Source organism: Miscanthus floridulus, chromosome 19 (assembly GCF_019320115.1).
Source record: "Miscanthus floridulus cultivar M001 chromosome 19, ASM1932011v1, whole genome shotgun sequence".
Lineage (NCBI taxonomy): Eukaryota > Viridiplantae > Streptophyta > Magnoliopsida > Poales > Poaceae > Miscanthus > Miscanthus floridulus.
In genome coordinates, this window is record NC_089598.1 from 110879648 (window position 1) to 110894391 (window position 14744).

Consider the following 14744-nt stretch of genomic DNA (forward strand, 5'->3'; position numbering starts at 1 on the left):
CCCCCGGCGCTCCCCACCCCAGGCGTCTCCTCCCCGCCTCAAGGCCACCAAATCGGCCTCTGTGGAGCCGGATCTCCGGCTCCGCGCGCCCGCTGCTACGTCGGTCGCCGCTCGCGGCGCGGCCCCTGTTCCCTCGGTCGTCGTGGGGCCAGACCCCCGCCTCGTCGCGGCCATTGCGGCTACGGCCAGTGGGTACGACAAGACGGGAAGCATGTCGGGCAAGCGCGTCAGGTTTACCTCGCCTCTCTGCAACCCCCCGGTCAGAAGCTACTACTCCATGGCTGCTACGCCTACCAAATCCTGCCTCAGATCCGCTGCTGTGTGGAGTCCCGTGCCCCAGTCCGCTGCACACGGCTTGGATGGGCTCAAGGCCGTCACCGGGCCTCGGCAGCTGGCCGATGGGGCGCATTCACGCGCGCGCTTCGCGTCAGAAGACGAGGACGGGTGGTCTTTGGTGCTCCCGAGACGTTGGTGGCGTCTCCCGGAGTTCAAGAGCATGGCGCATTCAACTCCTTCAACCACCCAGGTCACATCGGCGCGCCATCTCCACAGCGACGATCTGCAGCGGCGTATGAGAGGTAAATGCTTCCGCTGTCTTTCCCTTGGCCACGCTGCGGCGGATTGCAGAGACCCGGTGCGGTGTTTCTCCTGTGGCCGCTGGGGGCATAAAAGCTTCGTGTGCACGAGCAGGCATTCACCCTCCAGAAAGCAAGCTTCCATGCCCAAGACTGCTCCGCCACCGCTCGACGACACCAACTTCCCACCTCTGCGCGCGGCGACGATGGCAAGGCCCGGGGACCCCGTTGTCCGTCCTCTGGACACCTGCGCCGTGGCGTTCTCCGTCGACAACATGGACCAGGAGCTCGGTCGTCTATCCATGCACGGCATGGTGGCATGGCGGGGGGGGGGGGGAACAGGCCGGTGGTGGAGCCAGAGGTCATCAAGAGGGCCATCTGCCATCAGTTTCCAGTTCGCCCGGAGGATGTCACCGTCGTCAGGCACGCCCCTGAGGACTTCTTCGTCGACTTCAAGCACCGCCACCACCGCGACGAGGCGGTGGCGCAGGGGACCTTCCCCTATCGCAACCTCGACAACCACACACGGCCGTGGCAGCTGGTAACGCACGGCGACATCTGCGACCTCAAGTTCCGAGTCCGCCTGTGCCTGGAGGGCATCCCTCTTCACGCCTGGAACGAGAGCATCGCCAAGAGGGCTGTCGCCAGGGCCTGCGACCTTGACTACATCGAGAAGGCGTCGCTGGACCGCACAGACACCAGGGCACTCTGTGTTTGGGCCTGGACACACAATCCGTTAGACATACCGAAGGTAACGTGGCTCACATTGTCCTGCAGGAAAGCAGAGTCCCATAGCGCGCAGCCCGGGCGCGGCCGCCGGGGACTCACCTTCAGGGTGCTGGTGCACCTTGACCTGGTGGAGGATCCTCCGAGGAGAGATGGACGGGCTGCTGCTCCCCGCGTGTACACGTGGGACTACGGGGTCGTTGACGGTGAAAGGACACCGCGTGACCGCCACGACCCTCCGCCTGCTGACTTCCGCGGTGGCCACCGCCACCACGACGACGACGACCGCCGTGGACGCCGGGAGCGCCAGGGCGACAACTGGTACTCACGCCTCGCCCGTAGCCTGTCGCGAGCGCCCAAGGATCGCGAGCGGGAGCGGTCGGAGTCGAGACATGGCGGACGTCGACACCGGAGCCCCGAACACGGGGGTCGTCGTCGACCTCTACACGACGTCGCTCCTGGCCTTGGCGCCCATGATTTTGCCCCGAGCGACACTGCTGGCCATGACGTCACCCTTTCGGCCCCAGGCGTCGTGGCTGGACGTGGGGCGGACACACGGTTCCGGCCCCTGCTCGCCAAGCCCGCTGACTCCGGCCGCCAGGGAGAGGTTCAACGCAGAACCAGAGGTCGCAGTAGAGAACGGGCGCAGCACCGGAGGCCGCATAGGCACGCGCGTTCGGAGCCGAGGACCACAACGACGCGCTCCAAGTCCCCGTCACCGCGCCAGCGCTGCAAGTCACCGGACTTCGACGGTGCCGGCAACAACCATCATCCATCACCAAGCCCTCCAAAGGTGCGTGCTAATCAAAGCAATGTCAATAACCAGCCCTTCACTCCTTCGCCCACTGCTTCCCCGCCCTGCAAGCCGAAAGACACACCTGATGCTGCAGTGTCATCCACGTCCGCACCACCGAGCGTTTCAGCTTCGGAGACGCTGACGAACGCTGATCTGCAGGGTCCTCCCGTCACCGACCAAGAAAACGTGACACCACAACGACCTCGCCTCGCTACAGAACGTCGCTTCCGCTGCGGGCGAGTCTACTCCAGGCGGCCATGTGTCCTCCCCCCACATCGGAAGCAGACACAGCCGACGAGAAGCCCCCAGGTGGTTCGCTTCCGCCCGGGGCTCGTCTACTCCAGACGCTGCCCCCGCGGAACGCCCACCAACTGTTCGCGCGGTCGTCGCATGACGGTTGGACTTCACCACCACCAGCAACCGGGCCACAACAGCGACTGTCACACCTACACCCCAGAGGTACTCGCCGACGCTGGCCAGAGCACAACTCACACTGCAGCGGTGGTGTCACAGTTCCTACTGGGGATCTCACAACCTCTGCCTCAGCCCATTTTGCAGGGTCCAGTGCGCCAGCCCAGCCCGCCGCAGCGACGCAAGAGGCAACCTGCCCCGGCACGCAGGAGCATGCGCATTGCAGCCAAGATCTGGCCGAGGGGGGACACCTAAACAAAGGCCAGACAAGTGCTCTTGAAAAAGCTCGGCATCCTCGACGTCCAAGGCCTCAACCATGACGAGGCGATGCAGCGCTACTTCAACCTATTCAAGGGTCCCCTCGACGACGACACTGTCAAGGCGCTGACGGCACTGTGTGGCCTCGACGTAGCGGCAACGCTGCCCACCACCAGCGCCTAGACATCTTCTGTGTTGCTGGGGTAGGTCATTAGACGATGTTAGTAACCGTGCATCGCAGCGGCAGCGGGAGCTCAGAGAGCTCCGCATCTTTTGTGCTTGTCCACCTATGGGGGTTGGGCGGGGCGACAGCCAGAGGCCTTCAGTCGTATCCCCATCAAACTCCTTGGACACTCCATCTCCTAGTTAGCAGTACCTTTACCTCGGTGAACAACAAACTTTTGCTTCGTTTTGCTCTGCCGACGACCGGCGTTCAGATGTATCGGCGTTTTCGCCTTGCAACTCTCTTGAATATATGCATCTGTGTCATTAGCTTACGGCAAGTTGCCAGTTCAGATGTCCTGGGTGGCGCCATTCTTGCCACCTTCCCAATTGCATTTTTAAAATGGGATCACTTGGTTTCCTTATGGCACAATTGAATTGCAACATTCTTAATTGGAACGTTAGGGGCTTGAATGACGGAGCACGACAGGACTCCGTGTGCGAGTTAGTGCGAACCACTGCTGCAACCGTTGTATGTCTACAGGAAACAAAGCTACAGTTGATGGATCATAATGTGGTACGAAGAACAGTCGGAGCGAAATTTGTAAACTCCTATACGGTGCTACCGGCGGAACAGACTCGAGGAGGCATCTTCCTTGCAGTGAATGAAGACTTCTTCGGCCTCTCCGACATTGTACTTACCTCGAACACCATAACCACGCAGATCAACATGAGGGCCGATGGAACAAGGTGGCAAATTACAGTGGTATACGGTCCGCAGGGAGAGGCAGCTAAACTTCAATTCCTCCAAGAATTGAAGAACATTCCACCGCCGGTCCACAATAGATGGCTCATCCTGGGGGACTTCAATCTCATCTACCAGGCAGAAGACAAAAACAACTCCAACCTAAACCGGCGCCTCATGGGGGCATTTAGAGCGTCGATCGATCATTTGAGCCTTAAAGAAATCAAGCTAAATGGGCGTCGCTTCACCTGGAGCAATCACCAGGACAACCCGACGCTCATTAGAATTGACAGGCTGCTTTGCACCAACGAGTGGGACCTGCTCTTCCTAGCGTGTTTCTTACACTCCCTCCCATCACTAATGTCGGACCATACCCCTCTGCTGCTACAGGGAGAGCTGGACCACCGTCACAGCACGTCCTTCCGCTTTGAAAATTACTGGACTAAGATGGAAGGTTTTCAAGACCTCGTCCAAAATTCTTGGAATAGGCCGGTCGCCTCGGCTCTTCCTATCAAACGCTTGCATATCAAAATGGCGCGTGTGGCAAAAGCAATCAAGCGTTGGAAGAAAGACAAGATAGGGGATACAAGGATACAGCTCGCCATTGTGAAAGAAGTATTATTGCAGCTAGAAGCAGCCCAAGAGCATAGGATGCTCACGGCCATGGAGCTTCACCTATGTCGCCGACTCAAATCCCGTAGCACTGGGCTCGCTGCTATTGAAAAATCAAGAATCAGACAGAGATCGAGGCTAACTTACATCCAATGTGGGGATGCTAACACAAAATTTTTCCATAGTAGAGCAAATGCTAGACGGAGAAAGAACTACATTCATTGTCTACATACGGATGGGGGAATCGCGGTGGCCCACCAAGATAAAGAAAAGGTCATACACGATTATTTTAGAGACCACATTGGCTCCGTGGCGCCGAGAGATTTCACAATCAACTGGCAAGCCCTAGGCTACAATCAGCATGATCTTTCTGATCTGGAGGTGCCTTTTTCCCAGGATGAGATAAAAAACATTGTATACGCCATGCCTTCCGACAAAGCGCCGGGACCGGATGGCTTCACGGGCGCCTTCTTCAAAGCTTGTTGGGAAACCATTAAAGAGGATGTTATGGCAGCCATGAACAGCTTATTCACATTGAATGCCCAGGGGTTCGAATGGCTAAATTCGGCTTCCATTATCCTTCTACCAAAAAAAACGGATGCAACGAGAATTACCGACTTTAGACCCATCAGCCTACTCCATGGCATTGCAAAGATCTTCTCCAAAGTGTTAGCTAACAGACTGGCCCCCCGACTCAACTCCCTCGTCTCAAACTGTCAGAGCGCATTTATAAAAAGGAGAAGCATCCACGATAATTTTCTGTACGTCCAGAGCGCGGTTAAAAAACTGCACAAGCAGAAGATTCCGGCCTTGTTCATGAAACTAGACATCCACAAAGCCTTTGACATGGTGCACTGGGGGTACCTGCTTGAGACGATGCAGGCTCTGGGCTTCGGACAGCGTTGGCGGGAATGGATCTCTATCATCCTACGTACATCCTCCTCGACACCCATGCTGAATGGGCGACAGGGGGCCACCTTTAGCCATGCCAGAGGCGTCCGCCAGGGAGATCCGCTTTCGCCGATGCTATTCATCCTAGCTATGGACCCGCTTCAATGTCTGCTTGACCTAGCAACTCAACAGGGGATTCTCACCCCCCTACCAAGCACGGCGGCTAAATGGAGAACCTCATTGTATGCAGATGATGCCGCCATTTTCCTCAACCCCGCAAAAGATGATGTAGAAGCTGTCAAAACCATCCTGCAGGCGTTTGGCACATTCTCGGGACTCCATATAAATCTACAAAAGAGCTCGGTGCATCCGATTGGTTGTGGAAACGTCGACCTAGACCAAGTACTGTCACCTTTCACCGGTACTAGAGGGGGTTTCCCATGCAAATATTTGGGGGCTACAACTCCATATTAGATCACTGCAAAGAATTCATGTCCAACCTCTCATAGACCGGATTGCCCACAGGCTACCAAAATGGAAAGGAAGATGGCTAAACAGAGCGGGACGTCTCACATTAGTAACCTCTGTCCTCTCCTCCATGCCAACCTACCACCTGACAATGTTTCCTCTCGCCGCGTGGGCTAAGAAGAAGATAGATAAAATCAGGAGGTCTTTCTTGTGGAAGGGGGAGGAGAATGCAAACGGCGGACACTGCCTAGTTAACTGGCAGACAGTTACTAGACCAAAAGACCTTGGGGGTTTAGGCGTCCTTGACCTAGAGAGATTTGGGCGAGCTCTCCGGTTGCGATGGCTTTGGCAAGAATGGGCGGACGAGTCCAAGACTTGGAGCGGCTCGGAGCTCCCGTGTTCTGATGATGACCGCCTCCTCTTCAACTCTTCAATCAATGTATCTTTGGGAGATGGTGCAAAGACAAGGTTTTGGCATCACAGTTGGCTCGATGGACAAGCTCCTAAGTACCTAGCCCCGAACTTGTTCCGGCTAGTCTCAAGGACTAACCAAACGGTGCAAAAGGAGATGCGGAACAACAATTGGATACGTAAACTAGGGAGGAAAATCACCTCGGTTACCCACATAGAGGAGCTTGTATCCCTGTGGATACGAATGCAAGATGTGCACCTACAGCAGGGTGTCCAAGACACCATCACCTGGCGTTGGACCAATGACGGGAATTTCTCCACCCGCTCGGCATACAGAATCCAATTCAGAGGTTCGCTCCCCCCCTTCCGTACGGAATTGATTTGGAAAGCGCATGTGGAGAACAAATGCAAGATCTTCGCCTGGATCTTAGTGCAAGATAAAATTCTAACGGCTCGTAACCTACAAAAGAGAGGGTGGCCGCACCAACAACAGTGTGTCATGTGCAACGGGCCTTTAGAAACAAGCCTCCACTTATGCCTTTGTTGCCCTTTTGCCAAGGCGGTTTGGGATCAAATCCTATCGTGGGAAAACTTCACTCAACTGCAACAACAACTCCAGGTAAACCCCACCCACATCAAGTCATGGTGGGAAGATGCGGTAGCGAAAGTGCCAAGATCTGAGCGGAGGCGGCTCAACGGGGTAGTTATCTACACCTTCTGGAATATATGGAAGGAGAGAAATAGGAGAATTTTTGACAACTTGATACAAACGGGGCCGCAGGTAGCCGCAAGGATAAAGGAGGACATCCACCAAAGGAAGAGAGCTCTTGAGTACGTTTAGCTCACGGGCGTATGGGGGGAAGGGGGGGGGGGGATGAAACCTTAACCTCGTCTGTCTTTGCTTGTACATAAACTTTCTTTCCCTATTTTAATTAAAAGGCAGAGCTCCTGCCATTGTGTTCAAAATCTTATGAAACATGATAAATTTGAGAGCCAAGTTACTCGATCATCCTCCATGTACGTGTACACGGTCTGTCAATGTGTGAGCACTCCTGTACCCATTACGATAACACAATACGATGCCAAGAATGGTTCAACGAAGAAGCAAACGGCCCGAAGGTCTAATGTGGAGGTGACTGGGCCGGAGTGGCCCTGTAACGTATGTGTGGGCTGTTGTAAGCTCTTTTTATTTTCTTTTTGTGAAAAGGGCTATTGTAAACTTGATATACAATTTTTGGATTCAGTCACAATCAATGATGAGGAGTTGAGGACAAATATACAAAGTATTTGGAATATTTCTGTATAACGATGAATGCAAGTAATTTAGATTTTTAGTTACTTAGGGTAATTTTTAATAACAGTAGAGGTAGGCAATTTAGATATAAATTTAGGAGATTTTTATAATGACATTTGTGGTAACTTATAAGAAGACTGGGGTGGTTTACTTTAGGTTACTTATGTGATGGTAGCGTTCAATAATTTAGATCAAGATGTAGGTATTATTTTACATTATTGTTACAGTGGGAAATATGGGTAACATTTTTTTAAAAAAATATTACTGTTAATAATTGGAGGCCCCAACAGAGTCTCTACGTCAATCGTAAAAACACATCCTAGGAGTTCTAACACAAACTAGAACATCTAGCCATCAATTTGATAGACTAACAATCATGATAGTAATAGCCATCAAATCTATTATATTTTCTAAAAAGTCACCCACCACTGCCATTATAAAAGACAATGTAAAGTAACCACCAAAATTTACATTTGCACTGTTGTCATTATGAAATATAATCTAAAGTACCCCTAAATTTGCATTTAAGCTACCATCTGTTTGTTCAGGGATGAAAACAGGACGGATAATTTCTGTCCGTTTGTCCAAAGGGGTTTAGAGACCAAATGGATAGTACAACCAAATGGATAGTACATATATGAATCTGAGAGGTTCACTAAATGGAGATAGTTCGTATCTAATCTGGGTATTTAATATTGTACAACAGATCTGAATCTGGATACTCAAAATTAGATATGTGATACGGATATGTAGCTTAATGCTAGTATCTGAATATCTGTTGACCATGCTATCTGTTCATATCTGTATCTAGTACATTTGATAGAAATCCTTGTCCAAATCTAAATATGAGTAAAACATAATTTTCTATATTTGCATCCGTGTATGCATCCATTCACATCTGATCTGTTTTTGTCCTTAGATATAACCGTCATTAAATCATCACCACATGGATATTTTGGTTTCCAGTAGTGCAAGTTGAATGGCCAATGTTGCCAAATAAGAATCCTACTCTTATTGCCTTACTGAGCAAAACCTACATTAGCATGAAACTAAGACTTCACAATTACTGATCCGAGGAAGTGCAACATCTTTACATTAGTGGTTGAACCTTTCATCGGCTTTACATAGTGCCCCAGAAGTCAGGTACTTCGATGCAATATATCATTTCATTTAAAACCGGAAATGAAACAATATATATAATGAGAACATAGTGATGGAAGCAGGACAAATAATAACTAAAGGTATGATAAGTTGTCTTTTTGCATTGTGGCGCACCAGCTTATCCTTCGAATAACTCTTCCAACATCTGCTCGAGTTTCTTCGGAGTGGACCCTGAGGCGCTGATCCCTTTATCCTCCAGGAACATTGTGACGGATGAAATGACTCTCTCAATGATGGCTGTGCGCAGCTCTTCCCTCAGTTCTGGGTCTGGAACCTTCCAGAGCTTTTGTGCGGTGTAGGTCTTATCAAATTTGGTCTCGAACTTATGCTGCGCTGAGTACCTCGTGAAGCAACAAGGTGAGTAGTGATTGTGTAAGGGTTTTAGCACAGGCGTCCAAGAAACTCGCAGATAACTATCTATGTAGCCGTCGATCTTGCGAGTTAGGGCATACATGGGGACATCCAAAATCCGATTCGTGCGAAGTTGTTTCCTCACGAAGTAGAAATTGTTGAGCAAGAACAAGAACCTGAGGCTCTGATCTGGGAATGACCGTGACACTTTGGCGAGCTGTTCTTCTAGGTAACGAATCATCAGTATGATCAAGATGGAAGAGCTGGTATGCTCATCGCCTCGGACGACGACATCCTTACCACGACGAAACCACTCTTCGTGTACATGTACATTGGGAGGATCCACTGACCGGTCATAGCTGGTCGATAGCACAACGATGTAGCCTACTATGGACCGAGTGGCCTTGTGAATGCCAAGTGACGATGGATCGAGCCATGATACATCCCATGTAGTGCCGTGGTGGTGCGTCAAGGACATGAACTGAGTTCTGATATGGTCTCTTGTCTCCCGTATGGCCACATCCAGCTTGTCCAGTTTTGCTAACAGAAGGCTGTTCATCTCGCCGCTTATCCTTGTGGCTTCTGCATCACGGGAGTAGCAGAGCCATAAGTTCCAGAGCTGGACCTGTTCTGAGACCCCAGAGAGAGCTTCACGGACGTCTGTCAGTGTCTGGAACTTGTGAGCCGATGCCACTGCACCACCCTTACCGCCATGGTCGTCACCGCAAGCCGGATTAGCGACCTCCAGTGCAACGACGACGTCGACGAAAGGGAGCATCTGCAAGAAGGTTGCTGCGACGAACCCTACCAACTCCGAAGTGGGTGGCCAGAGTACAGCAACTGCTTCGTCTTCCTCCTGGTCCTGGCTACTACACCATCCGTTGAAGCTGACTATGGAGCTGTTGATCGCGTGCAGAGCCAGGATCCAGCTGCGCGCGGTGTACTGGAGCAGCCGCGAGACGAAGGCCTTCCCTGCAGACGCGTCCAGCTGGGTGAGGTGGAGAACCCAGCTGACCTGCAGCTCCGACAGCCACCTGCCCAGGGCATCGCTAGTTGCTGCACCACGGAATTCGTGGATCAGGTCCTTGATGTGCTCGCGCATCTTCATCTTCTCTTGATTATTGTCCGTTACACCCTCGCCGCCGGCGGTGGCGCCTGGAAGTGCAACTGGAAGGGACGCGGTGGTGCTAGCTGTGTAGGTGTTGGACATGGTTGTAGTGGTACCTGAAGCAGTGGTGCTGATGCCACAGTTGTTGTAGCTGTGATAATCAGCCAGATTATGTTGTGTTGGTCTCTCATTCGGCCGGAAAATTGGCAGCACAAGATCGCTGCGTCGCTTGGTGGATGAGGAGACTCTCCGCCTCCATGCTCCCCACCAAGCAGACGCCATGGCATTACAGCTCTAGCTAGCTAGGTGCAACCGTGCAAGTGCAATTGGTATGCTCCCCACGGCGATGTGGAGTGATGGACGCAGCTGGCCGGAGTCGATCGCTGCAACAAAGGATATATTTCGCATTGCCAACGCGTTCAAATGTCTAGACGTCTAGACCAGGATGGCTGTGTGTGGCTGTGGCTGTGCCCGTGCCCTTCTTCGCAACGGCAATGCAATGCTGACTTTGGCAACGATTGCCACACGGAATTACTTTTCCTTCTTGTTTCGTGATTGGGTGATAGCTTGCAGGGAGATTAAGGCAACCCCAGGCTTAACTTCTTCACCAGCACACGAGATCTTTTACTTCCAGTGGCCACTATTATTCTGGGGGGAAATAGATGAATGAATTTTTTAATCCATGAATCTATGTTACCTCCTTAATTCTTGTTTAGTCCGATCTTCTTTCTCAAAACCAGATTTCATTGCTCGTCCTATAGACTAAAATTGGAATCCCAGTATTAATGCTTACTTCTGGCATACATGCCAAAGTATTTTGCAGGTTGAGGATGTCAAATTTGGAGAGAATTTGTCTAAACTTCATTGAAGTCATGAAGTAGCCCTTGATGGTTGAAACAGATCCAACATAAGGTCAAATCATGCATTTGAGTTCACCAAGACAAAGCCCTCATCGAGACAATCAAAACAAGGGAAACTTCTAGATCACCTGATGAGGAGTTTGGATGTGAGAGTTATGGCGATATGAAAGGTTTTGCAAGATGGAAAAACTAGAACACTCGGTTTGGCATACCAGACCACTCCATTTTGGCATCTCCAATAGGCTTTTTTAAAATTTATTTGCTAAAACAATGATTATACCAAGTGACTAAAAATGAGTAGGGAGCTATTGTTCCCATCTCCAACAATTGCCAAAATTGGTCTCTAAAAATGAAAAAGCGGACCCACAACACAATTTTCATCGATCCTCCTGTACCTCCTTTGCCATCCAAATTGCCCAACACATCTCCTACAACTAAAAAGAACAAAGTGTGGACATTTTTTGGTGCGACATTTGTTTTGGTTCTTCCGTCTGCCCACGCCTGTGATCCCACGACATCTCCTTGATTGAATATTGTCTGTCATGTGATAGAGAAATCACGGCAAAATAGGAAGTACAAAATTATTGTGCTATCCATATACACATTGCATGTTTGCATGCACCAACATACATGCAACGAGCAAAAGGAAAGGGAATTAACACAGAAGGAAAGAGAATTAAGACAAAAGGAACCTCTTTGCATTTCTGAGAACCTTGCCAAATCTGTATATATTTAATTACTTCCCCTCTTTGCATTTGCAAAAGGGACAACTTTTTCCTCCTTTCATTTGGTTTTACGCTCACGTGTTCCATCGCCCTCGCTTGCTGTTTCTTGCGTGAACCATAGTTAATGTCATCTGTCTTCCATGGCTCAGCCTCCCAATCTAAAGAGAAGGTCCCTATCTCTCCCTGACTGGAGATCCGGCCTGCCAGAGGATCTCCTCGAGTCCATCGGGCAGCGTCTCGCGTCAGGCCATGACGCGGCGTCCTTCCGATCCGCTTTCTCCCCATGGCGCGCCGCCATCCCGTTCAAGACCTTCGGGCCGCTCCTGTTGCTCCCGTTCGACCCCGACTCGGACCGCGTCGGCTTCTACTGCGTCCCGGAGAAGAAGGTCTTGTCCAAGACGCTGCCCGACGTGCGCGGCAAGGTGGCATGCAGCTCCTCGTGTGGGTGGCAGGCGCTCATGGACGAGGCGGCGCCCGTGACGCTGCTGAATCCATTCGTTGGTGCCCGTGCCCCCCGCGTTGAGCTCCTGCCAGCAGACGAACACGTCACGGCGGCGTCCTCATCCCACCAACGGCTACGGGGACGCGGATGCCGCAGACAGAGCCATCAAGCTAAAAGACATGAGGGGCGTGTTGTTCTGTGAGATCATGCTCTCGGCGTAGCCTGACACCGACGGCCGCAAGTGCGTGGCCATGGCCATGCTTGGGTGCTCCATGGAGGTCGCGTTCTGCCGGGTTGGAGTCGACAGCGCAAGGACGCTGCTCGACACCAAACTGGAGTTCTCCATGGGGTCCATCGTCCACTGCCAAGACAAGTTCTTGGCGATCGACTGCTGTAAGGAAAATGAACCCTAGGCCCATTTACTTTGGATTTTGGTGTTTGATAACCAACGCAACCAAATTGGACTAATGAATTTGCAAGTGATTGTTTTGTAGTTCAATAGGATGCAAGACGTGACTTGGACGAAGGCGACGTGATGATCCGATGATCAACACCTTAAGCAAGACCTTAGAAGCACAAGAGAAGACCCAAGATATCAAGCAAAGTCCAAGCACGAAGATAGGAACCAAGCCGCACGCAAGATTGCGAAGAAACGAGCTCACAGAAGTGACCGGACGCTGGAAGAAAGTGACCGGATGCTCCGATCAGTGGCTCAGCAACAGCAGGCATCAGCAACAGCGACCGGACGCTAATGACCGGACGCACCGATGGCACTATTCATTAGTCCGGCAACACACTCAGCAAGTGACCAGACGCTGGCGGCAAACCGACCGGACGCAGGATAGCAGCGTCTGATCGAGTACAGAAAGGTTCCAGAGCGGCGAACTTGCGACCGAATGCGTCCGGTGGCAAGTGACCGAACGCTAGCAGCTCCAATCAGTTGTTCGCGGCTCCAACGGTCGGGACGACCGGACACATCCGATCAGGACGACTCTAGCGTCCGATCAGTAGCAGAAAAGCGGGACTTCATCCCCAATGGCTACTTTCTTAGTGGAGCTTATAAATGCAACCCCCAACCGGCCAAATAGGATGTGTGGAGCTAAGGAAACATACCAAGGGTGTTGATACACCATTTTAGTGATCTCCACTTGCATAGTGCTTAGTGTTTCATTAGGTGATTAGCATAGGTGCTTTGCGAAGTGCTTAGGTTGATTAGACCAATGCTTATGCGCTTGCTCTAGGTTTAGGCCTAGTGTTTAGTGAGGTTTGCATACCTCTTATCACTCGGTGCTTGCGAGCACCATTGTTGTACATCGGAGGGGCTTGTAGTCTCGCGAGATCACACCAACCGAGTTTGTGGTGTGGCCGCCACCGTGTACCGGAGGGAACAAGGCCCGTGGCGTTTCGGCCGGAAGCTTGATAGTGAAGACGGGGGGGAGCATCCAGGAGAGGCTTGCCGGAAGGCACGTCGGAGACCCACTTGCGCGTGGAGAAGGCCCAAGGCTATCCACGGAGTTACCCGACCGGGAGCATGGCCCTTGCGAGGGATTCCTTGCGAGGGGCTCCAACGAGGACTAGGGGGAAGCTTGCGCGCTTCTCGATACCTCGGTAAAAATATCGGAGTCGTCGACGGAAGTTTGCATATCTCTACCTTGCTTTTTAAGCTTCCGCATTTACATTGATTACATTACTCCTTTTGCGGTAGAGATAGCAATACACTAGCAAAACCGTAGTTGCACATTTAGATAGTTTATCTTTTGCATAGGTTTTGCTAAGGGTAGAAAAAGAGGCCATAGTTTAGAAGTAGATTTTTAAGTTGCCTCATTCACCCCCCCCCCCTCTTAGGCGTCATGGTCCCCTTCAACTGCACTGGAGAAATCTCCGTCTGCAGCAGCAACACCGCCGGTGCTACTCCAACCGTGACACTGCTGCCACCGCTGTCGCCACCTGCGGGGCTCTGCCACCGCAGCTATCTGGAATCAAACAGTGAGCTACACATTGTGGGTGCCATGGTGAGCATGTTCCATGGGACACAGAGCTTCACCTATAGTAGCACGATCTACAAGTGCAACCTCCACGACCATACGTCGGAGTGGTCCAGGGTGAGGGACATCGGTGATCAGACACTGTTTGTCTCTAAACATTTCAATGAAAGCTTCAGTGGAACAAGTGTATCCAAGTACAAGGAGAACAAAATCTACATGTCTAAGCTATTGTATGGGGATCCATACGACTTGGTCCATCGACTGGAGATCGCTGATATTGCTACTGGCGCATCCAAAGTGAAGCCCGTCCAGGAAAATATGCAAGGTTCCAAGGCTCTAGGTTGGATTCGACTCAATCTCTGGAAGCTCTAGAGTTTGTGAGCCTACGATGCCGCACACTCCATGACTGTGTTAAATTCATAAAGTTTGCTTTTTGGATTAAATGTCACTTTAACGTTGGTATTTAATTTAACAGTATTGTTATCTTATCGTGCGATCCGTGTGTTTTTAGTATAAATTGTTAGTTATCTCATAGCAACGCACGAGCACACTACCTAGTAAGAATTAGAAGAAAAGGGAGACGAGCTGATCTTTGACTACTATCAGAATCTCTAGAAAATTGTAGCTTGATGGAAGGTTGATGTTTAGAAGGCTCCAGCAGGATCTTGCAAAAGGGCAATTTAGAAATAGATGGTCTAAGGTTTCGTCCACATATATGGTTATAGCAAATGAAACAATTGTAGCAATCAAGGTGCATATTTCT

The 14744-nt window shown here is 51.2% G+C and overlaps 1 protein-coding gene across 1 annotated transcript; it reads right to left on the reverse strand.

Annotated features, from left to right (window-relative positions):
• Positions 1 to 8344: 8344 nt before the first annotated feature.
• LOC136529416 (exocyst complex component EXO70H1-like) lies at positions 8345 to 10345 on the reverse strand. Its single transcript, XM_066522488.1, has one exon. The coding sequence runs from the start codon at positions 10249 to 10251 to the stop codon at positions 8629 to 8631; it is 1623 nt and encodes a 540-aa protein (XP_066378585.1). The 5' UTR covers positions 10252 to 10345; the 3' UTR covers positions 8345 to 8628.
• Positions 10346 to 14744: the final 4399 nt, after the last annotated feature.